Source organism: Chaetodon auriga, chromosome 2 (genome assembly GCF_051107435.1).
Source record: "Chaetodon auriga isolate fChaAug3 chromosome 2, fChaAug3.hap1, whole genome shotgun sequence".
In the NCBI taxonomy this organism is placed as follows: Eukaryota; Metazoa; Chordata; class Actinopteri; order Chaetodontiformes; family Chaetodontidae; genus Chaetodon; species Chaetodon auriga.
Genome location: NC_135075.1, coordinates 7,329,523 through 7,355,228, shown reverse-complemented (window position 1 = coordinate 7,355,228; position 25,706 = coordinate 7,329,523). Strand labels below are relative to the sequence as shown.

The window sequence follows — 25,706 nt, the reverse complement described above, 5'->3', positions numbered from 1 at the left end:
GACTGCTCTCACCGGTCCTTTCAGGGGACATCTGAATGGACCACTTTGACTACTAGTTGTAACAGTCTCCCAGTCTGTCATCCTTGTGTCTCCAGGCAGCAAATCAGAATGCAGCGTCAATTAGAGGGTTCTGTGACCTTCTTTGGTCCACTTTTCTTGAGAATCAGAGCCAAACAACCTGTTTCAGAACACACTACAGGGTCCCTGACGAAGCATTGACTACATGTCAACATGCGTCTCATAATGTGCCGCACAGCTCCTCCAGCAGACACATAATAGACTCTAATAAACCCAGGGGAGATTGTTAAAATAGCACGGCAGGTTAGCAAAGACTAGCAGTGAAGCATTCCCATGTGGGGATCATCAAACAGACACAGAAGGGATTGATGGCAGCCTTTAGCCACCTCCTACAGTCACATGTTGGACAGATATGACTGCGGGGATGAGTCCCAGGTGGATGTGAAATACTTCACAGTACCTGTTAGTGCTGGTTGTCAATAGATGCTGGGGGATATGGGGGAGCTGAGGTGGGTTTGGTTGCTTGGTGAGCAGCCAGCGGTTTTCTTTGTTGGCTTAATGGTTAAACAGGGTTGCTGGGGTGGGGGTGGGGGAGAGGGTGATAAGCTGACACAGAACAAATGGTAAGAGCCAGCCCGGCTGCTGCAGAGGCGCAGTCTCTCCTCTCGTCTCATCATAACAGTGTAGCTGTCTGTTTTTCTCATATTTTCTCCAATGTGTGGCAAAAGTGGAAGAGAGACAAGTGATAAAAAAAAAGCAGAGTGAAGCCCTTTGATCAGTGTCCACTTCTGCCATTTGCCCTCATCATCTTCCCCTCCCAGCCTCTGTGGATCCACAGGGTCTAACTAAGCACCTTCTGTCCTCCCCTGCCTACCCCAACTCTTGATATCCCCAGGCCCTCCGCCATCCTTCACTGGTCTTAATGACAGACATTTATTTAATTCAAGCTAGTGGGAAATGAGATTAGTTTCAATAGGGGAGGACAAGGGGGACAGAGAGTGGAGGCAGAGAAAATGAGAGGGAGAGAGAATGGGAGAATGTGTGTGTGTAGCATAGCCGTAGCCCATCAACCTGCCACCTGCCTGCTCTGCAGCTTCAAATACAAGTTATTTTATAACAACACATTACAGTCCATCGCTTGTCATTCTGTCACTGACTCCATCATAGTTCACTGCAGCATGCCCAAATGAGCCAGCAGGAAGATGATGACAGAGATGATGTTAATGAAGATCATGATAGTAGTAATGATGACGACGATGACAGGCTGTTGATGCCTTCGGTTGGCACTGTGATCGCAGCCGCAAGATGTGGCTGATTTCTCCTTCAATGCCGCCTCTCACTTCATTATGTTTGCAGAAGCTCTGCCATTGGGATATTGCTCTCCACCAAACAGCAGCGTCAGACTCCGCATGCAAGTGGAAGCATTGAGTCAGCAGTGTGTGTGTGTGTGTGTGTGTGTGTGTGTGTGTGTGTGTGCGCGTGTGTATTTGTGTGAGAGCTCTGCTTGACTGTGTGCGATCTTGTGCAGTCTATAGCCCTCCAGCTCTGACACAGTCCACAGAGAGGAAACTGCGACAGGAGACCTTGGTTCAGACATATGCTCGATGTACCACTCGCCACACACGCAGACATGGAGGCATGCATGCACACACACGCATTTTATTGTTCTTACACTTACTGTGAATTGTCAGGCGTTTGCACACCCATACACACATACAAACACGCACACTCAGCCGAATGCAAATCTTGTGAGATAAAGCACGCACGCACTCTGCCTACGGAGACTCCAGGCAGCTACAGAGGAGCACTTGGCTGCCTAAAGACCCCGAAGCACATGTCAACTCCTCCCTCCATCCCACATCGGGGCTCTGCATTTTAACTAAACATCTGGCTGTGTCAGCACCAGTTCATCACAGCAGGCCCCCCCCACCCCCCCACCCCCACACCTCCCCGCTCTGTCTCTGTGTCTGTCTCTGCATGTTGGAAGGCTGCATTCAGAGAAAACTGCATTACGCATTGTGATTCTTGACGTTCAGTGTTTGTGACTGAGCGCCGAGCATGCATATTCATATGGATTTAATCATCAGGCAGAGGCTGAAATTGTTGGCTGTGACTGGACAAGTGTGTATTGGTGTCGAGCATATAAATACATGCCAGTGTGCAAATGCCAAACGTCCTTACACATAAGATGTTTACATGCTGAAATGAAACCACCTACTGGGCTACAAAAATTAATCGGCTGCTACCTACAGTGCATTAACAGTAAGGTTGAGTCACCCTATTAAATGTGTTTAGCCTCCAGGGAAAGTGCTTTAATGTTAGCTGAGAGAAAGTACAAATAGCTTGGAACAAGCTGCATCCATTTTATATTTAGGGTCTAACAGCATACAGAATACATTAATGTAAGCGCTCTGCACAACAGGACTGATTTGGCTTTTGAGGCTGTTAAGGCTGAGACAGATATTGTATAGCGACCTGACATGAAGAGAAATGATAGGGCAGAAGTCAAGTCTTCAGAGCGGTCTGTTCATTAAATTGGCACTGGTGGGAAATTTCACCATTCTATGAGAGGGGATCGAGTCATTTTCATCAAGCCATGAGTCATGTTCAGTGTTTAGTGTTACTCAGCTATATTATTGGCGTAGCAAATGAGAGAGTGTGTGTGTGTGTGTGTGTGTGTGTGTGAGTGTGTTTGTGTGCCCATGTATTACTCACATTGGAAGGACAAAAACCTGTTTACACAGTCACGTTGTGGGGACTCACCTTACTTGTGGGGACAAAATGCAGGTCTCCATAATGTGAATCATTAAATGTTAGGGTGAAGACTCGGGTTAAGGTTAGGCAAGTACTGGTTACGGTCATGGTCAGGGTAAGTATCCAGGAAATTAATGTAAGTCTATGTAATGTCCCCAAAAATGATGGAACACTCTGTGTGCGTGTGTGTGTGTGTGTGTGTGTGTGTGTGTGTGTGTGTGTGTGTGTGTGTGTGTGTGTGTGTGTGTGTGTGTGATCATTGGTTCCACTGATCCAAAACTTTTACTTTCTACTTTTCATTTCCTCACCGCTTGCCTCTAAGTGTTTTAGTAAATCCAAAGAACCGTATTCTGTCCCATCCTCTATTTAGTTTGTAGTTATTTGGCCTTTCAGATGAATAAAGACAGTTGTTTGCTCATCTCGTTGGTATTCCCACTGCTGATTTTATTGAGTTATTGAGTTACTGTCTTTTGTTTCTCCAAACAAAAGCGCTGATGCAATTGACACTCTTGAAAGTGAAACTGAAAAACAAAGAGTGCTTTTTATGTGTTTTTGGAACCCTAGACTGAAGTCAGGATTGATACTCTTGCTTGAGACACTTTAGCCTCTTCTCTTAACTCGTACCCAGCTGGAGAAATTAGCGGATGAGCTCTTGAGCTCTCAGTGTGTTTGGAGCTTTTTCTCCATGAAAGTGAATTGCATGAACACGTGATGTGGGAACGTGTGCTCCGTGTTTTTTCAGCACGAACAGGATGAGATCTCGCCCAGAACCACTGCCTGTCTGTGACTAAGGCGGTCATGTCAAAACACATTAAATCACAAAGTTCTGTTCGCTAAGATATCCTCAATACATCCAGTGCAGCCTTGTAGTTTTGATTGCAGTGCACGTAAGCAATGCTTATCTCCAAAGAAAAGGGGCCTTTAGTGATTACAGTGTATTGGCAGTTGGGTGTGTGTAACAACAGTCTCCTGAAGTGCCCCATTACCTCTGATTTAAAGTGTGCAAAGAACAACAGGCCAAGCGATACAGTTCCTCCTCTGACAATACCAGTAGCACCCTGCTCATGGACAGGAGGGCTGCAGAGAGAGAAACAGCCCCGTTACAGCAAAGAAAATTGTTTGCAAGCGTAGAATCTAATTCTCTACCATTAATAACATTTTGGCATTTGTCCTTTTTTTTAGCACGTTTGGTCTTTGGCTCTGTAAAGATCTACACGTCTGGAGACATGCATTAGAGAAGATACATGGAAAAGCTTTTATATTTTGGATTAAGTTCATGTTTATTCATGCAGCATTAGTCCAAGTAGTTACAGACCACATGTTAACAGAAAAGTTTGCTTCAAAACACGTCAACCATACTGAACTTAACTAATTTGGCATTTCTTTTGAACTGGAAGCATGTTTAACTGACTGATCAAAGCGAGTAATTGTGATAGAAATACTCCCAAGAGTGCAGTCAAAGCCGGCGAAGGCAGTTTTACTCTTACTAAACTTTCCCAGTCAATTAGGGCAGTGAGAGAGAAAGTCATATATCCCTGAATGTGCACACTGGTATCATTAATCATCCCATAGTCTGCAGCAGAACACCCTCAGATGTTGCTGGCCTGTCACATGTTGGGATGGATGCATAATCACCATAGCAACATCTCCAAAAGCATTTCCCTGTCTGAAACACAAACAGTGGCACGTTGCAAACTCTCTCTTAATCTGCGCCAGTCTAAACTCTCAGCAAGTGTGTTTGTGCTTCTGGCGCTGCACCTGGCCACACCTTTCAAAGGATTATTTTTCTTTTCTCACTATCCACATTTCTATTTTAGACACAGAGTTTGATTTTCATTATATTTCCAGCTGCACTGGTGGGAAAGTTCTGTACTGTGCTCCAATTCTGACCATTTTTTGTAACTTTGTGCTTCAGCTAAGCTGTCATTTGACACTCACTGCAACTAGTTACATTCCAGATTTGTAAAATAAAACATATGAACAGCAAATAAATATGATTCATTGTTATAAAGTCAATCTACACTTTATAATCCACAATATATTATCAACAGGATAGAAAGCAGCTAACAAGAGCTCCACCTCAGTCAGCTACAGCATTGAAATACTACATATTCATCAATAATAATATCCACTAATATAATAGTAGAGTATGTAATCATACGGCACTCTGCAGGGGCCAATTCTACATAAGGAGTATTTTTCTTTTTGATACACTTTGCCCGTTACACATAACTTTTTCTTTTCCTCTTTCTCATTTCAAGTGATTGATTGAGGAACAATGTTGGGAACCGAGAGCACAATTTAAACATGCATACTGTGAAGTCCAATATAAAAGCTTTCGGGCCATGGTTTAGGTGTCGCATTGACGGTTGAATATACATTTCCTCTCTCCGCAAGGGCCCTATTACTACAAAACGTTAATGCTCCATGTCACTGTGCTTCCATTCAGTCACTTTAGTACAATAATTAATCAAAATAAACATACAACGCTTGACAATAAGGCTTTTATATTCTGCACTAATCAGACAACTCATTAGGCAGTAATGAGCCGACTCTGCCTGCTCTTGTCATGTTTGGGGGAAGTTTGGCGCATGGGGAGAAGTGTTTGTGTGTGTATGGGTGTGAGTGTGAGCACGCAGACACACATAGGCTCACATGCACCCACTAATACACACTTACACACACACACCAGCCGGCACTCCTGTAGTCCCACTCCAATTATGGCAGCATCTCACCCGGGAAGAAGCCCACTTACCCAGCATTCACTTTATGAATAATTGATTGTTTGTGCCAGTGTTATATTTGTAAATACACGTTTGCTCTCTGATTAATAGTTTCTAGACATACTCATTTGTTCAATTTGATTAGACTCTTAAATGTATTATTTATTTGCTGAAAATGCTCTCTGCTTATTAGTCATCACAAGGGCAACAAGAAGATCTGGCATAAGAACACATGCATGTTCACATCAATCCCCACTCATATGGCAGATTTGTGTGTGTGTGTGTGTGTGTGTGTGTGTGTGTGTGTGTGTGTGTGTTAGGATTTCAAACAATTTTGCATACACTAGAAAAAGAACTGAAAAGTCTTAAGAGCTGGTTTGATTCTGGAAAAAAAAAAATCACATTGAAGTAAAACTAAATTTTAAATTAGGTAATCCTTTAACTAATTCAACAAGTAAACTCACTATGAATGATGAAATCAGAAGAGTGTCTGAGGTTTAATTTCTTGGAGTGCACATACAGATTATATTAAAGCTAAAATGTCAAAGTCAATAGAAGCACTACGAGACGTTAAAGGGCTTCTGAATCAGGTTTCATTGTACACCTTATACTGTTCCTTTATACTCCCATACACATGTTACTGTGTGGAAATGTCTGGAAATACTTAAAAAGCAACCACTAATCCAATCTTCATCCATCAAAAAAGAGCTAAAACAATTGTAAAGAAACAAATTCTAGAGTACCAAGAAAGCCACGCTTTATCAAATTAAGTATTAGTAAAATTTAAAACCTTGGTCAACTTCAAATCTCTTGAAATTATGTACAAAGCAAAAAATCCATTCTTACCTGGAAGCGTTGAAAAGTTGCTTAAAAGGAGAGAAAGTCTGTGTGATTTGAGAATAATTTGTGTGATTAAAAAAGAATTTGCTCGCCCCCCTGGTGACCAGCTGCAGTACATGTCATAAGCCCCGCCCCCTGCCCCCTGAACAAAGGTTTTCCCACACTGATCTATGTTCCAGTGTTTTCTGATAAGTTTTGGTTTTAATCAGTTATTTGATGCTATAAAGAGCATGTGCCGTCATGATTGACAGTTGGGCCCTGCGTGTGATTGAGTCGCGTGGGTGTTTGGGCGGGACCTTGATACTATGGCTTCACAACTTGACCACTACAGCGCACTCTCTGACTCCAAATGACATCTCCAGCACAACATGGCAGGGCGAGGATCCTGGATATTCTGGCTTCATTTTGTACAGTGGGAGGAAGAGAAGTCCATCTTTATTTCCAGTCGATGGTAGGCACTATAAGGTGGAGCTTCAGCCTACACCTTTTTCAGCAGAATAATTTCTGTGAACACTTCACCTGCCTTTCATTATGTTAGTGCATGCCGTTTTCGACCCACAGCCTCTTCAGTATTTTAATTAACGTTTCACATTAATGAGGAACACGGTGGATGGCCATACGTTTCTCTGGCTAAGTGCACACAGAAGCGCTGTCAAACAGAAAATGGTGGATGTAATTTGATGTTTTGTGAGAGCTCAAAAATGTTTTCTTTATGTCACTGATGAAGAAAAAGGAAGGAAATGAGTAACTGTGACCTCTGTGGGAGTCTGCATCATCACGTCCTTTGACTGCTTCGTTTTCACAACAGCAGTCATCAGCAGCTTTATAAAGCACCAGGTCAAATGTTTTGATTATATTTTAAAAGATAATGAATAGTGCAGTTCTAACGAGATTGCGGTATCTTTGTGTGTAATTTTAATTTATCCATTCGAGAGCACGAGATCGTCACAGTGAGGGGCCACCTACCTGTTTCACTGCTGATTTATTATTCATTAAATATCAAAAGCACATTAATAGAATAAGTAGTGTTTTGCTGGCTTATATGTTATTTATTTATTCATCTCCATGTCTTATTTTCTGTGTCATATTTTAGGAATTGGTAAAAATGCGATGGAGTATCAACCTTGCAATGCACAACACCATACTTACAAATGTTTTATATATCAGTTTAGCCAGCTGCTGCTGTCACTTTGTCCAACTGATGTGTTCTTACATCAGTGGATGGTGGAACAAGTATATGCAAGCGTTGGCAGGATGTCTTCGTCACGCCTCCGGGGAGTGCATGAGCTAGCTATAAAAGACGATAAAACCCACATTTCAGGTTTTTGAAAAAGACTCCAAGTCTTTGCAGTCGACAATAAAGACTTTATATTCTGTTGTAAAGCGTTCTTGTAGTCCAGCATAGCAGAACACTTGCACACTTGTAGTCCACTGCTGCTAAATAAGTGTTGTGTTTTTCAACTTGAAAAGGAACAAGGACAAGAACCGGTGACTGCTGTAATCTTCATGCCCAGTCTCACAAACAGTTTAGACCTGTGACCCCATCATCCTAATTGTTAGCACACCATGTCTTAATTAGCTGTTGTTTACTGTTACCTCCTGCTCCTGATAATGGTTTGAAAGCAAAGCTGAGAGCTGCAAACTGTTAGAGTGCCTCTGTCCTTTTTTTGAAGTAACTCTTCTGTGTTTTAAATATCAGTGGTTCTCCTGGTTTTTATCTGAATGCTGTCTTTCTTTTTACTGTGTTTCTACAGTACACAGTCATAATCATGTGTCATGAGTTTGTGATTATAGCTCCTGAAAATGCTGTAGCAGCTAACAGAAGATAGTCAACCGAGTATATGAGTGATGTTTTCAGCACTATGAATTCAGGCACACCTCCACCACCTGAAAGTAGAAAAGTCACCAGGCATCAATAATCCTCTAATTCACACCTGTGCTTTCCCCCACGGTGACAGAAGAGAGAGAGAAGAGGCTTTGTCTTGTGACATCACAGTGTCGTTATCGCCTTTGTTTACATGAGGTAATTTTATGCTATGGTGGACATGGCTAAAATAGCACTGGTGTTAGCCACAGACCCCTCATTGTTTTGAACAAGACCAGGTCTGACCTCAAGTTGCAGGTAGCGTAACAGTTTTCCAACTCTCTTTTTTCAGGCTTTTGATTGGCCGACATGGCTTTTGGGTTCGGGTCACATCGCCACCTGTGGGTTTGCCAATGCGCTTGACAACGCTTTGATCGTGGTTTTGTGTTTACATATGGACAGAGATTTTGTGTGGATGGAATTTTTTGAGAAAGGAGGAAAAAGCCCATTTCAGATAATACCATTTTGTTCTCAGTTTGGTTACCTCAACAAGTACTAGCATTGCTCCACCCAACTTCAACCAGAAAAGCAGTCTGATGAGCCAGAGTACATGAGAAAACATGTGTAGGTGTGCAGAGCAATTAATGGAGTACATACTGAACTCACTCTAAAAGACTGGATGTTCACTTTAGCAGCAAACACAAAATCAGGCACTTTAGAAAACTCCATTATTGCGAGTAGCAAGCTGTGGCTGACTTCGCTGTTGCAGCATGTACAGTGCTATTGTTGAAAACCTCGAAACCTGTTGCAAAGAGTTTGTGGACGAATGCCCAGCAACTCAATGGGTGGGGAGATCTCGCGTACAAAACTGACAGACATGTTGCATCATTGGTGTGTGTATGTGTATTTACGGCTGCGCTTGTGTGTATGTGTGTATATGCGTTTGTGAGCGTGCATGCCAGTGTGTGTTGCAGAGCTCCTCCGGAGTGCTAGCAGGCCAACTGAAGAGAGAAGGAAAAGCAGCACTGCTCTGCACCATATGCCAAATATGAGCCTGCCTGCCAATTTGTGGGGGATACTGGCAAGTGCTAGCAAAGCTGAATTCTTGACAGAGGGAGATGAATAATTGAACATGTGCGTAGCGAAGTTCTGTTGGGATAGAGTGGGGTGCCTTTATACATGGAGAGAAGGAATGGAGACAGTCGGGCTGTCTACGAGCAAAACTCTCATTTAGGTCATGAAAGTGTTTGCTTTTTGTAAACAAATCAAAAAGTTGCAGAGATTTTAAGATGAATTTGAATGTATTTATGACCAGACATGAGTGAGGGGGGGAAAAAAGCATCAACTCATTTATGTATTTGGATCATAGTAATTCCAACCAAAGAGGCCAGAAGCTGTCATCGATCCTACAACTTTGCACCACAACCACGCATAAAATCGAGGAAATAAATATACACACTGAAAAATCAATTCAGTGGAGACATATATTCAAACAGGGTATGCATTTTACATTTAAATTGCAATAATTTAGCAGAGATTCCTATCCAAACAAACTTACAGGCTCTTACACCACGAATACGTAACCCCAGGCTCTCATTGACCAGTGGTCCAACTCAACTTTGTGCTTTGAATTAAAGTAGAACAGGAACAAGAGTCTACAGCCATGATAGCAGTTCTGTGAGGCTGAACTTGTACTGTAGGCAAAGCAGTGCTTTGAGATCAATGCTAACATCAGCCTGCTAATCTTCACAATGACAATGCTGATATTACACTTAGACTGTTACTTTATTGATCCCAATTTGGGAAATTGTTCTGTTGCAGTAGCAGTTTAAACATACAGACAACCACAAAATATATACAGCGAAGAAGAATAAGGATGAGAATGAAAAACTAAGAGAAAAACAATGTTCTCAAAGAATCTAAGCATATAAAACTCTTAAAATATAACTAAATATCTAGTTATATAATATGTATTCCAATGTATAATACATAGTATATGATATTACAATAATATAATAAAAATACAATATAACTAAGTATATTATAAACAAGTATTTACAGCAGCTCACAGCTCACAACATGCACATTAGTTTAGTGTGTTAGCATGCAAACATTTGCTAAACACACATTACAGCTGTGGCTGATGGGGACTGTTTTTGCAGGTATTTGGTCGTAAGCTAAAGTGTTGTACTTTGCATAGATGACAAGTTAAGGGATCAACAAATATCAACCATTCTGTGCCTCTAGAAGAACAGTCAGAGGAGTTAGAAGGATTCATCCTCTGTGGACCGTTAATGTCCATACAAAATTTTTTAGACATAACAATGCTGTTGGACTGACTGACTTACTGACATCGCCATCGACCAGGCCACTAATGTGGCTTAAAACTGATTCTCAAGCTTTTGTGAGAGTTCAAATGACTAATACAACATTATCAACCAAACCAAAGAAATCATGGGAATGCTGAAATTCATGCTAAAAGTAGGAAGTCCTGAAATGTAGGGTTTAGAAAGCAAGTGTATCTGATCAAAGTTGGTATTTTTCTAAGTTTCAGACAGTTCTAAGGCTTTCGAGATTAAGAATGTAGGAAATAAATGCAAAAACGAGCCATGGAGATTGCCTCTGATCAAATCTCGCTAAGAGACTGCTGGAGGACACAAGAAGGGCAAGCAACCAGGAGAGAGACGTCAAGAGCCTCCACGGCTGCCTCTCCTCTTTCTGTCACCCGGCTGTCGTGCCAAGGTCTGAATACATACCGCCCACGACGATATACTTAAGTGTGCGCGATGTGCATATGCAATATCCTGCAATTCTCCTGTGTTTCATTGAATGAGCACAAGAGCAATATAGACATCACAACAAGCGTTTGAAGATAATGATGAATCCCACTGCTTGAGGCAATGACAAGAAGTATAAGAGAAAAAACAAACTGTATTCTTGTTAAATGGTGCTGCCTGGATAATAGACAGAGACAAATGTGAATGACTATGCAGTTATGACAGCAAATTTTCTCCCATAGTAGCCCTACGTTCTGTATATGTCACTGTCCGGCTATTGCCTGTGACTTTCCATTAATCCTCAGAAATTGATCTGTTTTGTTCTCCTGTTTAACGGTGACTTTAGTATTGCAAGGCTACTTTTGCTGAAGCCTATTATGTTCTAATCATCTTCTCCCTCCTCTCCCCTTGCCCCTTTTCTCTCCCTCTCTCTCTCTCTCTCTCTCTGTGACAGATACCACCCTGTCCAGCGAACGTGGTAAGTACTGCAGCCGCATGCTCCCTTGATTTAGAGCCATCTGTGTGTGGACTCTGCCAACAACGGCGGATTGGCTGTTTGTGTTGATGTGGAAGGAACCATTCTCAGATGTTAGTCTCAGTGGGGGAGCACCGAGCCACAAACATCATTTGCATCACCAGGAAGCTATTTTCCCCTGCATCACATTGCATGTCATGGCAAATGTTGAAACGAGGAGAAAAACATCAAGCGAAAGCAATTATGAAAGCAGCATCCGCAGACCCATGTGGCCAATCAGAATTTGAATTTAGCATATTTTCCCTGCACGCAGTTTGCCATGACCTACTTAGTCAATTTACCCCCTTTTGACTCCAATAATGTTCAGTAAGGAGCCAGTATGGAGTACCCTATTCTAGCTTTAGCTCAACGCATCACTGTGTAGTCTAAATTGAGAGTAGATGGATTCCCCCACTGACGCAGCCTTATCATGTTTTCAGTTTTTTTTGAATTTGACTTCCCTCTGTCATGCGGTTATTCATAGCTTTCTGTTTGTGGAGGAGCACTGTAATCACTTTGTCAAACAGGTTGAAGGAGAGAGTCCGTCGGCAGGACTGGTTTTGTTTATATCTTTGGTTCATTTTGCATGTGCGTCTGCCCCGTTTGCCCCATGTCAGCCACTCTCCTTCGACAACACTGCTTTGTGTGCTTAGAGATGTTCCCACAGCACATGTCATCATCAGGGTTTCAGTATGGCACTGAGACAAAAAAGGGATCTTGCTGAACTTGCTCTCCGCCCCATGAAGGATGGTGCTTTGGGGTGAAATTGTCGAGCTAAATTGGTGTGGTGGCATCACGCGGTGTAGACAAAACACCACATGCTGTGTGTCTGGTCTTTGAAACCTCAAAGTGGCGAGAGGGAAGAGGGGAGTAAAGTTGTGGTACAGATCAAGCTCTCGAGGTTTATTTTTGTGTGTCTGGTTAACCCTCATTCGCTGGTGGAGGAGGTGGCGATACGCAGCACAGACAAGCCCGTGCGATCAATTTTTCATTGCAAGCTTGCAACAGTGTGGCACTGTTTTTTCAATCCAGTTAGGCTTGAACAAAGAGCGGGGAGTAAGAAGTCACAATAGGCAAAGATTTGTATTCACCTTGAGTGTTATCCTTGATTTTGACCTCATCTCTGCCTTTCTTAACCGCCCTTCCGCTCTCACATTAAAACACACGCATGAGTTCTCTCCTCTTCTGTACCTCCTTTCCTTTTCTGTACTGCTGAGTAGTCACATAATGTGAATGATGTTCCACAATGAAAGGCAGAAAAAGAAGAGTGAAGCGACGAATGGATTAAAAAGCAGATGACAGACTGAGAGGAGGCAGTGTTAAGGCAAGGTCTGTGTGCCCTTGGTCCCTTTAAGCAAGCAGGCAGCCGTCCAGTAGACTGCTTATCACTCACCGAAGCATACATCATTCAGTTCCTGTTTTTGTCAATGTGCATGTGTGTTTTTAGAAGAACATAAACATACAGTATATCCCTGCAGTGCAAAACATACTTGAGCTTCTTGCCTGTGTCTCTCTGTGCTTAACAAGCTCCTCTCTGCCCCTTCTGCAGTGATTGGGTGTGTTTGGAGTCATCTGATAGGCCTCCTCAATGTGAAGTGGCTGCCGGCGCATCCTCTCCTTGCTTAATTGGCTGTACCTGAGGCAGGAGGGCAAGGTGTAATTGCGATAAGAGAAAACGCTGTGCTTGGCTGGTTTTAGGTCCTTATCTATAGTCTCCGGATTGATTATGGTTTTTCTGCCGGCCGTGCAAATTGTTAAACCCCATCAACTGCACTGGAAACCACCTTAACTCTGTCTTGGCCAAACCACTATGCACATCTGCAAACTATAAACCAGACGGTGCATGTACTGCTGATTAAGTGACAATATTCTGACCGCTGGCTTTCAGCTCTGCTGGTTGTATGCCCTCGCAAAGTGCTTCATCTAAAGGCAGCAGTGATCCTATTAGAGACAGTGCAGTTTAACATCTGGTGCTGCATATGAATGTCTTTTTATGGTCAAATTAACAAGGCTGTACTGTATCTCGCTACAGTTATTTTGTTACCTCAGTACAATTTTAGAAATCAGTGTTCCTTTAAATGACAAATACAGTAACGTGATAGTTTGACATTAAGGAAAATAAAGAGTTAGATGACAAGATCAGGTCTGTATGCAGACTATATAGAGCAGCCAGTTAGCTTAGCTTAGCATGGAGACTGGAAACAGGGGAAAACGGCTGGAATGGCTCTGTCAAAAGCTAACAAACTCTGTCATAAAATGACTCCAAGCAGTCACTGCATCCTGGCCAAGGAATAGTCCAGTAACCTCCAGTAAAACAACAACCTCTCGTTTTTGCGCTTTTTTTTTTTTTTTTTTTTTTTTTTTACAAACTGTCACAAACTTTACAACTAAACTAAAACTTTATCCTAAATCTCTGCAAGAAAGTGAATAAGCATGTTGCACGAAATGTTGAGCCATTGCTCTAACTATAGATGATATTTTCACATGTAAAGTCAATGCCTCTGCACCAGATGCACCCACTGTAATGCTATATGTACAGTCTCTCTCACTCTGTATGTTTCTGCCCCACCCCTTCCCCTCTTTCACTGGTTTTGAGTAATGGTTGGGGCTGAAAGGGCAGCTAATGGGCTGTGAAATGTCTCCAAAGCTAGAGCACCAACAGAAGCTAATGTCTCAAAGCTCTTCTGAAACAACACATGCGGCAAAGAACCCTGACAGTGCAAAGAGAAGAAAAGGGGAGGGAAAACATCCCTGGTTTCCTCTGATGTGTCAGAGAGGCCATTTCTGTCAGCCTAATTGTAGTGAAGCTTTCCTACTGGCCTTGGTGAAATAACGTAATTGCCTGCTGGAATGGATTGGAATGCACTGTTGGCTGCACTCTGTAGGGTTTCCTTTTCCCATGTAACGCAAGATCCTGAACGCAGCTCAGCAGTGTTCTGACATTTGCTATTTCAATCATTGGAGCTGCAGAGCACTGTGCTTAGTAGGGCAAATTTCAAGGCTCAGGGATATTGACAGGGTGAAACGTTACAACTGGCAATTTTAGCCAGACAAGTTGATTCACCTTGATGAAACCTGAGAGTTATTGCGTCAAGTGCAATAAGGCATGTAGTTTCACAACATGCTTTATTGGCGATAATTTGAAGACATGTTCACTTGAAGAGGGGTCTCTTTGATACGTTTTTATGTGTTTCGTATCACAAAAGGGATAATGTTTAAAAAAGAGCTACGTGAAGATTTTAGCATTAAATGCCTTCACCAAGGAGAAGCAGTGTGGAATGCAATTTTTGATCATTCGCAAGCATTTTTCTCTAAAATGTGGTGAAGCGTGCGACCCCTTCTGCTTCTCTTCCCCCTCCTACCAATTAAAGCTGTTTTTCTGCAGCAGATCTTGCGCTGATGAAGACAGCCACTAAGAGCTCTTGAAGTAAAGTCACACAGGACCTGTATGGCAGATGGTTTGTGCAAGAGTATATGAGCAAAGAGAGAAAGCAGCAAAGAAGGAAACAAACAAGCATAAAAATGGCAGCCTGTCTCCAGTGAGGAGCTCCTATTTTCTATCCAATTTAAGACTTACCATTTCCAAATTTTCAAACTTTTCTCAAAAATGCTGTCAAACCTGCAGGAGACCAGGGAAAACATAAGATCTTGTTCTATGGAGAATTTTTGCACACCATCTTCCAAAAACTATTGAGACGACTCAAGTCTCAGCTAAAAAAAAAAAAAAAAGAAAAAAAGAAAAAAAAAAAGTGCTGTGAGCTGCTTGATCTCATGGCTTTGACCAGCCCTCCCAGCTGAATGGAGACGAGCTTTGCTCCGGCCTTTTGCTACAAAGGCTGAGATGGCAGAGAGTGCAAGGCACAGAGGACAGTGCCTAATGGCTACAAGTCCGGCTTTCCCCAGTGGATTACATGTTTCAAAAAGATAAGGCCTGATCAGTATTTTTTTTTTTTAGAGAAAAAAGCCTCTTTGTGATGCAGATGAGAGCAGACAGGAAACTTGCTGAAACCAATGGAGTCCAAGGCTTTGTGCTGAGATTCAGAGCACACAAACAGGAAAACAGAGATCATACACAGTTGTAGACTGTATAAAACATGGACGTAGCCTCCGTGATGTCACCCAGAGGTTTCTGAAGAGCGATTGTGAAGCTCAGTGACAGTGACTCTGACCGTCACCATCTTGGTACTGCCTGACTGACAAAACTCCTGGCTTATTCAAAAATGGCCAAACAGGTGGAGCGTGGGTGGAGCTGAGGTGGGCTGAGTGAAGCCTGGTTGCTGAAACCAGGTAGCTAACTGTCACACAAAGCAGCAATGCCTTTAATTATGCATAACATTTAGCCCAAATAAAACGTTAATGTGTGAGTTATGTAAAAATTCACCCTTGTACAGTTGAACGATGAAATTAGCTCCAGAGACCAAAACCGTTTTTTGTACCAGACTGTAAACATGTTTATTTCTGCAGTAAAGTTGAGCATTTTAGTATGGGGGTCTATGGGAATAGACTCGCACCAAGTGGCCATTTTGAGGAACTGTAGCTTGTGCAGCTTCATTTTTCAGCCCCATAGGTTGTTGCTTGTGCAGAGTAGAAGACTTTTTTCACAGTCAGGTCATTTTATTGTGTGTTTTTCCGTCACCTGTGGTCACCTCTTCTTTAATCATGCCTGTTTCTGCTGAAAGAGCCCATGCCGCCAACTTTGGACATTATGTAAAGCATCCGAAAAATTAAATACCATCTCTGTTGTCAAGCTTTTGAAGTCATTTCTACATTTGCCCCTGCGTACGTCTCCATACCGCGCCTTTATTATTTCAGCCATGGTGTATGCTTGACCAATTAGTTCACACTTCATTTTAACACCCGGGCCGGGACTAATGAAGCCACATTTCCTGGGGTTAATTACACCAACATTAGACGATATTATGAGGAACAGGAAATGGCAAAGTGCACTTTAGTATCTCTTCCCTCCATCATCACCTCCCACCGTGGGAGACTTTTCCCTCTCCAGCTCTCCCTCCATCCCTTTATATATTTCTCCTCTCTTCTCAGCTTGGTACTTTCAGGCACATCTTCCATTTCTCTCAGCAGCAAGGCTGGATTGCACAGAAGCATTAAGGGACTGTGAGACAACTCTGGTCTGAGCAAATCCCTACACAAATTAGAGTGTAGAGACCTTTATTAAAGCCAATTGCCGCTGCCTACTACCAACAGTTAAATTACAATGTCTCTTGAACAGAAAGGCGAGCAATTTTTATTACCCCCGTTTTCCCTCCTTGGCAGAGCTGCGCACTGGAGCGAGTGCAGCTTTGGAACTGTGTCATTCTTCAAGATCTGGGGTGGAATTATAATGCACTACGGAGCTGACTTTCGTATGAGGCTTGGGCCCTCAAAGAGACATGCTCATGATTGGCACCCGGGTTTGCACAAAGAGCATTAAGTTTCTTCGTTTTGAAAAAAAAAAGAAAAAAAAAAAAAAAGCCTGATGTTTTTCCACACATTTTACCTCAGATGCTCAGCTTCTCAACTTTGCTTTTATGTCAAGTATACTGAGGCGATTTCTGTGGCTGACTTTTAACTCTTGCATTTGGTACTTTTCTCTGTCAGACGGGTATTTCAGCGGGAACGATTTCCCTGTCAATCACGACTACCTCTCAGTGTTCCTTACATGCGCAAATTGCTTTGCTATTGTGAGGTTGTACTGAACTCTGTCTGTGCGCAAATGAGAGTGCATGCAGCATTTGTGTTTGTGGGGGTGTGTGTGTGTGTGTGTGTGTGTGTGTGTGTATATGTGTATTATGTTGCAGGGACATAAATCTGTTTACACAGTCATATTGTTGGGACTCGTTTTCCTTATGGGAACAAAACGCACGTCCTCATAACATAAATCATTCCATTTTAGAAGGAAGGCTTCGGTTGAGGTTAGGTTTGGGTGAAGGTTAGGGTTAGGGTTAGGCAAGTCGCACCTATGGTTATGGTAGGCATAAGTTTCCAGGAAATGAATGGAAGTCTATCTGATGTCCCCAGAAGTGAAAGAAACATGACTCTCTCTCTCTCTCTCTCTCTCTGTGTGTGTGTGTGTGTGTGTGTGTGTGTATGCATGCCAGACGTTTTATGTCATAAGTACTAATCTGTCACTTCTATAAGATTACTGCTGGAGCTGACTTCATGCGGTGCATGTCAACATCCTAGCTGACAAAACCTGCTGAGTTCCTGTTTCCTTGACGTTTATTCTAACTGCACTTCCCTCTATGTTACCACATTACTTTAATCGACACTAACTTGACACATTAATATCATTTAAACTCTCTCCGACTCACTTCTTCTCTGCTGCAATTTTTCCCATTTAGGGGCAAATTTGGTATGTAGAGCACCTCCAGTCTCAGTGGGCCTTTTTCCATTAATGACATAACACTGTTGAGTAATTATTGCTCATCTGCACTTGAAAGCAGAAACACCACAAGAAGCCCAAGAACTCACTAATGATATCATCACAGTGCAGTCCAGTTATTTTGCTAACATGTATGTGTTAACATGAACACTTATTTTGTATGGTTTTAAAAACCAGAGAACAAAATTCAACTTAATGATGATAAAAATGTCAACTTTGTTTTTCTTTTTAAGTCAAAAATGTACCTACACTCAGAGTCAGTACTAAATGTTTGGTTAATGTATAATTTATTATATTACTGTTATAATAGTAGAGCCACCAAACAAAGGATGTTCCTTTTTTATCTTGAGGGGTTAGACACTGAAATAGCTCCAGGACTACAATAATGCAATGCAAAGTATTACCACTCGTTTTTACAGAGAGAGAGAGGAACTGAACTGTGAAACACTTTGTAAAGTATTCTCCCTGGAAAAGAAGAGTGTTTTCTGTGAAGTCTGAAGAGGTATATTTTCCTCACCTATGACAAACTAATTTCCTCTGCTCCCTAGTCACGCAACTGTCAGAATCACTTTAGTGTTACAATTTCCTTCCTCATCATCCAAAACAGCACATCCACCATCCACCTGTGAGTCAGGCAGCCACGCAGACCAGCATATGGCATATACTTCATGAGCAGATAAAGATAAAGATCTGTCACTACAGATCCTGTTGTCCATTCTTTAAATCACACCTGATGTGACCGTTGAGCTGTCTGTACGTTATGCCCTTCATACAGTGCAAATTTTTTTATGACAAATAAAGTGTCCATTTAATTTAGCAACTTAACCAGTATCAGCTTCATCTTCATTAACTTCTGTGAGCAGTTTCCAGCATTTTTCACAAAGTTCTTGCCAATCTCTGGCACTTTTTCTGTTCAGCTGCTGTGGTTTGTATTTGGGCAGAGCAAGTTCAGCTTCATGTTCAATATTTACTGTTATCGTTCCAATGCTATACAAACATGCCAAAGGCGTACCTCCGTGGATGGCTAATGGCCAATCCCCCACTTTGTTCCAGACTGAAATATCTCAACAAATATTAGATGGATGAAATTTTGGACAGATGTTGATGGTCCCCAGGCAATGAATCCGAGTGACTTTGATGATCCCTTGACTTGCCCTCTATCACCATCTTCAGGTCAAAATTTCTCAATACTTTAGGACCAAACACCTGTTATGACAAACTAATGACATTCCCATCAGTCTTGACTATACCAGAGAGCATGACTGTAGACTCTCAGTCTTGTTTCCTCAGTATTTAAGCCATCAAATGGAACTTTTCTTAATTGACCTCTTCTAATGATGCAAAATGCAGTAGAAACAATTTGCTGTCTGTGCTGTCCTGTCATCACTTTAAGACAACACTGCAAAGGGCAGTTATAGACCTAAGCTGATTTTTACACCCTCAGACTGGAGGCCAGCATGTTGGTGCAGATTTTGTTGTGCTTTAGGTCATTTTGTTTGTTTGTTTTTTCTTAAACTTCCTTACTTTAAGCCATATATGTGGTAAAACTAAACATGAAAAAAGAAAATGGACATTAAAGCTAGCTGGATTTTTCTTGTAAAGCAGCCCATATTTGTGACTCACCTGAAATGATGTCCTCTCCTCATCCTTCATCATCGTTTTCATGCCCTATCGTATCAATGCCTCAATTCATTTTGAATTGATTGAACTGTTCTGCACCACTGATATTTTTCATTTTAGGGCCAGAGGAAAGACAGCATATTGCTGGCTCAACCTTTCCAAACAGCACCTGTACAAACTGTTTGTCTTCACCCCAATCGTACAGCTCCATCACTCTCGCTCTCACCCACTCTGCAGATTAGCTCTGCACTGTGCGAGCGGAAGAATGAGGCCAGCTAGAATCAAACATTAATCAGCTGCTGTTTTATAAGACAGAGGGAGCGCCTGCACTCTCTGGGTCCCCCTCCTTCTTGCCCTTAGCCTGCCCTACCACCGAATGTTAATGTGACTGCCATTACTCATTTATGAGCTGCCCGCTGCTCGCTGCCCAGAGCCTGGTGTCCGGGCCTAGGCTGGCATGGCGGGCACACTGCAGGTGGATGGTTGTGCCAGGGCATTCAGCCATGGCAGGTCCAGGTCTGTTTTTTAAAAAGAACATGGTTGGGTGGGCTGCATTGTTTAACTGTCTGAAATAGGACTCTGGTGTTATTGGAGAGGCAGGCAGTTTTGAATTTGGTTGTCAGTAGGTGATATAGAGTAAGAAAACACAATTAGAAAGGAACGCTGTCATCAAAACCAAGAGGATCACTCATTCACACAAGACCAAATGCAAGCTGTCCAATTTTTACTCAGTAAATGGGCAATATGATATGATGTATTCACATTTGGACTGTTGTAATTGGATATAAATCTTGCTAAATTGCCTCCATGGTGAGACTAAGTACCTCGCTATGTGCAGACAGGCAGCTTTGAAGAGTTAGAGCTGAATGATTGTTCTTGGTATCCAGGACACAGAGCGCAGCAGGAGTCATTCTTATTCTTAGTAGCAACATCAATAAAGGAGCAAGTCTGCACAAGGTGAGACACACAGCCTCTCCTGACAGTGTGTGAAGAGTTTCCATCCGTGTCGGTCTGCATGGCAGAAATTAATGAAGGAAGGAAGTATGAGCTGGACCTGCTGCATGTGTGTAAAGAGAGTCAAGATAAAGGGTGAGGAGTAAAATAAAAGGGAGGAAGGTGAGGATTGAAAGTATTTGTCTCGCAGGTTTTCCTCTGTGCTGCAGCGACAGTAAAGGTGCTGCTTAGTGTGAAGAGGCTGATGATCCAGGATCCCAAAGACTGTCACGCGATCCTGTTTCCCAGATGGCTTTGCTCTTTGCTTCACCTTTTCCCACATGGTGCTACTTCTTCAATAGAACTGAGAGGACACAGTCCAGTGAAGCCTTCACTGTCTCCATGCATGTTTAATGCCCATACTAGAATTACCACGGATGGCACTCTCCAGCACATGTCAATGTTTTTCTGTGTTGCTGTTCCTGTGTTCCCTCCTTCATACAAATTGGTTCCCTCTCCAACATAACGGTAAGCTTTGAACAGTGTTTTTTACACGCTGAATATTTTAAATATAATCAACCAACAGTGGAGTAACTCAGCCTATAACCGTCACTGTTGCACATGAGGAAAGAGCGCACAAACAGAGTTTCATGTTTATTTTAAGAAAACTCGCCCAAGGAGGATGTCTTCTCCTTCATCTCTCTCTTGCCTGTGGTGCCTCATATATTTGTGGCCTTGGGGGGGATTCGTAGCATGCAGCATAAACAGGAAGTGTGTAGCCTGTGGCTAAAAGGTAGATACTTCTCCTGGAGTGTTACATAGTGCACATACACACATGTATACTTCTCTCCTATGGGAGTGCTAATCCCCAAGAGATGAAAGAAGTCTCCCACTGCTCTCTGATCCCTGTGTCCTGCTGCGGCGGTTCATTTGGTGCCTGGTGGAGAGAGACAGGTCCAGTTGATGCTCCCACACATGGTGTCCTTGACCGAAGCACAGACGTGACTAAGGCCAAGCCCCATGCTGATCCAGAAAGTTCCCTATTAGAAATCGATGTCTGTTTGACGCCCCTTTCATTCAAGCGCTGTTTGTGATGTGTTTGTATCACCCTGGAGAAAAAAGAAGGGCAGAGACAGAGAGTGTGTGTATGTGTGTGTGCCTGAATGCATAGTGAAGACTCCTTCACACCTCCCTGAATCATGGTGTTTCCTCATGGGAAGACATGCGTTAATGCTAGATTAACTATCTCCTCTTCATTAAAGGAAAGAGAGTCCTCTGCTCAACCTTGGTACTTTGAAGTGGTTCAAAGGTTCATTCAGAGTCCATTGACCACGTCTGCTTTAATTGTGTTTGCATTTGTGTGTGTGTGTGTGTGTGTGTGTGTGTGTATATACACATGTACGTGCCTGTCCAGCCAGTATAATCATATACCTCTGCACTACAAGCACACAAAGACGATGCTTAAAGGACTAGTGTGTGTGATTTAGGGACATCTAGTGGTGAGGTTGCAGATTGCAACCAACAAAATACCCCTCACCCCACCCCTCCCTGGCAGACTTCGTAGAAGAGGACCTGCTCCTTCTGTAGATATAAAGAGCTCATTCTAAGGTAACTGAAGCACACAATTCTTATTTTCAGGTGATTATACACTCATGAAAACATACCCATGAATATTATATTCCACTGCTGTTGTATCCTGCCAATAGACCCCCCTAAATCTTACACATTGGCCCTTTAAATAAGTGCACTTCAGTGCCATTAAATGGGGAGGAAGAAAGTGGAATATTTCCTGAAAGCTGTTTCAACCTTCATGAGAATAAACTCTGTAATAATCTCCACCCTGGTGCATCCTGGCCTTACTGAGAGCTGCTGTGACTGCTGACTGATGTAGGTCTTTGTTATAGTTCTTTTCAATGTCATGAATTTTAAAGAACAGATAATAAACCCCAAGGGCCCTTATTCAGCACAACACCACTTAATAAGGAAATTGCCAGCCTATATCCTCTACATTCAATCACAAATGCAGTCCAGATGGCTATCTTCAGTTATGATTACATTCTTAATTCTCTGCTTGACTCCGAGCCTAAATGGGAACCTTCTGTCAGAGAAACAAAAGAATCAGCAGGAGCAGCGCAAGGTGTCCCGACAAAGGTTCTTTCTGCCACTGAATTTCACGCTGAAGCCCACCTGGTTTTATAAAGCCTGAGTTGCATAAAATCTTAAAGACCCCCTACAATGGAAGTCAAGTTTTCAACCTTGTTAACATGTCCATATGGTGTTTTTTATATTCTACAAGACATATCGTGAGTGATAGAAGCATTCAGTGCCATGTACCAGCATTTCTGCCTTGGAAGTGCAGAGAGTCTCACAAATATGGATTCAGACAGCCAAGATTCATATGTAACATACTGGCATGTTGTGGAGGAGGGTTGTGGTGAAACCTGGGGTATCAGAGGAGAAACAAGGTGCAGCGTATCATTATTTTGTAAGCTAAGTTTCAATTTTTCGATGGCAGAGAAGCGTCCTGTTTTCAGTTGCAAAGTTGCAAAAGGAGAAATAGTGAGGCTTCATCTATTACGGAGGATCTGAAAATCTGGGAGCCAAACTGTACCTAAAGCAGCCGTGCTGTTTTGAAAAGTTCACACAAAAACAGATGGATTTTGCCACAAAAGTTACTCTGAAGCCCAACGCTGTTCCATCCATTTATCCTGGGGACACAGCAGGTACGAGTCAACATGTTCAACCGCTTAGTTTACTTTTCTCATGTTTCATCTGTTGACTGCTTCCAACAACTCTGCGGTGTGCTTGACAATGTTATGGGATGATTCATGTCAAATGCTGACAAGACATTTTATATGGCTTGAGGGTGTTGACAAAGAAAGTTAACAAATGTTACTCTGAACTGTCAGATCGCTGAGCTGCTGATGAAGTTTCTGTGTTTGATGAGTAAAGTCGAATCTGCAGGCGAGCGGCGCAGGTTGGGTGGAGATAGAGACGGGGACTGCTTAGGTATTACATGAAGGCAGAGGTGTAGAGTTACACCTCAGCAAGTGTAAGGCATGAAGGGTTTTTTCATGGAAAAGAAAAAGCTTTTAGGGTTTTAATCCATAGGAACTTTCAGGCACAGTGTTTTATATATGAGCAATTTAAGAGGGAAGAATAGAGGAAAGTCATGGGGAAAATGAAAAGACTGTGCACTTTTGTAATGTAAATGTATGTAAAGGCCTGTTAAAAAAATGTATGGACTCTTTTACGCCCTCCAACTAATGTCTGAAACTTATGTGGCTTAACACATTTAATATGAAGGTTATTCTATTTACAGTCAACAAACAAGACCATGCTTGGAAGCCTCTGGTTTTGTCAACGTATTTCCAGACACTGGGTCCATTTTTGTGGGAAATCTGCTGGATTCTTTAAGTTTCTGGCCTGGCCCTCATATCCATTTTCTTGCTCTTTAAAGGAATTGTTCAACATTTTGGGAAATGTGCTTATCTGTTTTCTTGGGGAGAGTTGCATTGGAAAATTAATACCACAGTCACATCTGTGCATTAAACATAAAGCTGGAGCCTGCAGCTGGTTATCTTATCTAAGCATAAATGCTGGCTCTGTCCCAAGATGACTAAATCACATGGCCAAGAAATAATCCATCATAATCTTTATAAAAGGTGAAATGTCATTTTTCTGCTTCAGCTTTTGAACAAATTAGACACACAAGATAGAATGTGTTAATTAGTGAGCTTTAGAGGTGTTGGTGGATTCTGTTACCCTTTGAGAAAGCCACACTTGCTCTTTTCCACTATTTCCTGTCTTGATGCTAAACGAAGCTAACTGGCTGTTGGCTGCAGCTACATATTTAGTGTCCAGACATGAGAGTGGTATTGATTTTCTCATCAAACTCTCTGTATTTCCCAAAATGTTGAACTATTCCTGTTAAATGTTAAATTTTGATGTGCATATCACCTGTGGTCTGTATTATATCAGTTATCATTATCACAATTAACTGAGCAATACTTTAGTATATTCAAGTGCCCCCATAGCACCTCAAAATGAGTCCAATAAATGTGCTGTTAGAGTTCGACATCTAGCAGCTAACTTGAAAGCTTGCAGCCTAGTTTAAAACTTGTATCCCATTTTGCCGAGTAGGTTAACTCCACTCTGGCACCTCCAGTTTCACCTTTGCAGAACATATTGCGCCGTTCTTTAACCTACTGCTAAAACAGGTGGCGCATGGTCTCCCAGCAAAAGGACACCTTTGCAAGCTCATAAATAACAATGGTGAATGTTAGGGCTGTGTAGAACACATGGGGGTCACCTCCGCACAAGTAGGGCAGTGTTGTCCATGGAGGATTGGGGCGCATCCTCCCTCCGTCCATCGAGAAGTGGCTACCATCAGCAGGTTTAGAGCAGGAGGCGCCTGGTTAATATTTAGGACGAAGCACATTGAACATTAGTTTTCCCCCAGGCTCTCCTTTTCTGTCTCTTGCTGGTGCCAGCTCTGCGACAGGTGTCTTTTCAGCCCGGGATGTGATAAATGAAAGGCTGTTTGTCTGAAGCAGAAAACGAAATGCACCCTGCAGGGTAACAAATAAAAACAGGGCTCCTAGACATCTTGAACTGTATTAATCAAACAGTAGATGTGCTCTCCTGAGATCCAGCCTGCACGGCCATTTATGAAAGCAGCTCCTCTCATTAACTCATTAATTAACAATATGATTAAATGGGCCTACCACATCATCACCCTCCAAGATGTGTGCAGTTTGGTGTTTTGCCTTTGCTCCAGTGCACATTTATTAGCACTTCTCACAAATCCTGTTCACAATTTGTAAAAATCTTGATTTTAATAATCAAGTTCCATCATGAATTCCTTGACTGATAAACTTCATTATGATGACTTGTTGTGTTGAAACGTTATGTAGCTTCACATTTATTGTAGTAGTATCAACTCATAAAAACGTAACTTCACCTCATTACATGAGTGTGTTTTTGTCATCATTACTGGAGGAGTTAATGATGCTGAGAGAGAAGGGCACTGCTCCGGGTTGGCTGGAGGGACAGAAGACATGTACCTGCCTCCTCCTGAGACACTCATTAAGCAGCACAGTGTTCACATCACATCACATCACTGCCTGGGTCCACGGAGGCCTACATTAGCTGTGTATTTATATTTCATTGCATGTACATGCAAGTATTTGCCCTGCAGGGTTCAAAAACAGATGCCTAAATAGTCTCGTCACAGAGATTAAATAGGTACTGTCGCACCATGGAGGGGACTGGTGGTTCTGAGCTGGTGTAGCATTCAGTAGTAATCGCAATTTAATTTGGAGTCAGCAACAATCCA

The 25,706-nt window shown here is 42.3% G+C and overlaps 1 protein-coding gene across 2 annotated transcripts in view; it reads left to right on the top strand.

Moving 5' to 3' along the window:
• Positions 1-25,706, top strand: part of cdh4 (cadherin 4, type 1, R-cadherin (retinal)) — a 196,035-nt gene that overhangs the window by 67,860 nt on the left and 102,469 nt on the right. For both annotated transcript variants that reach the window (XM_076751779.1, XM_076751769.1), the window contains exon 3: positions 11,371-11,394. In XM_076751779.1, coding sequence (XP_076607894.1) covers positions 11,371-11,394 — 24 coding nt within the window. The remainder of the gene's footprint in view (positions 1-11,370; positions 11,395-25,706) is intronic.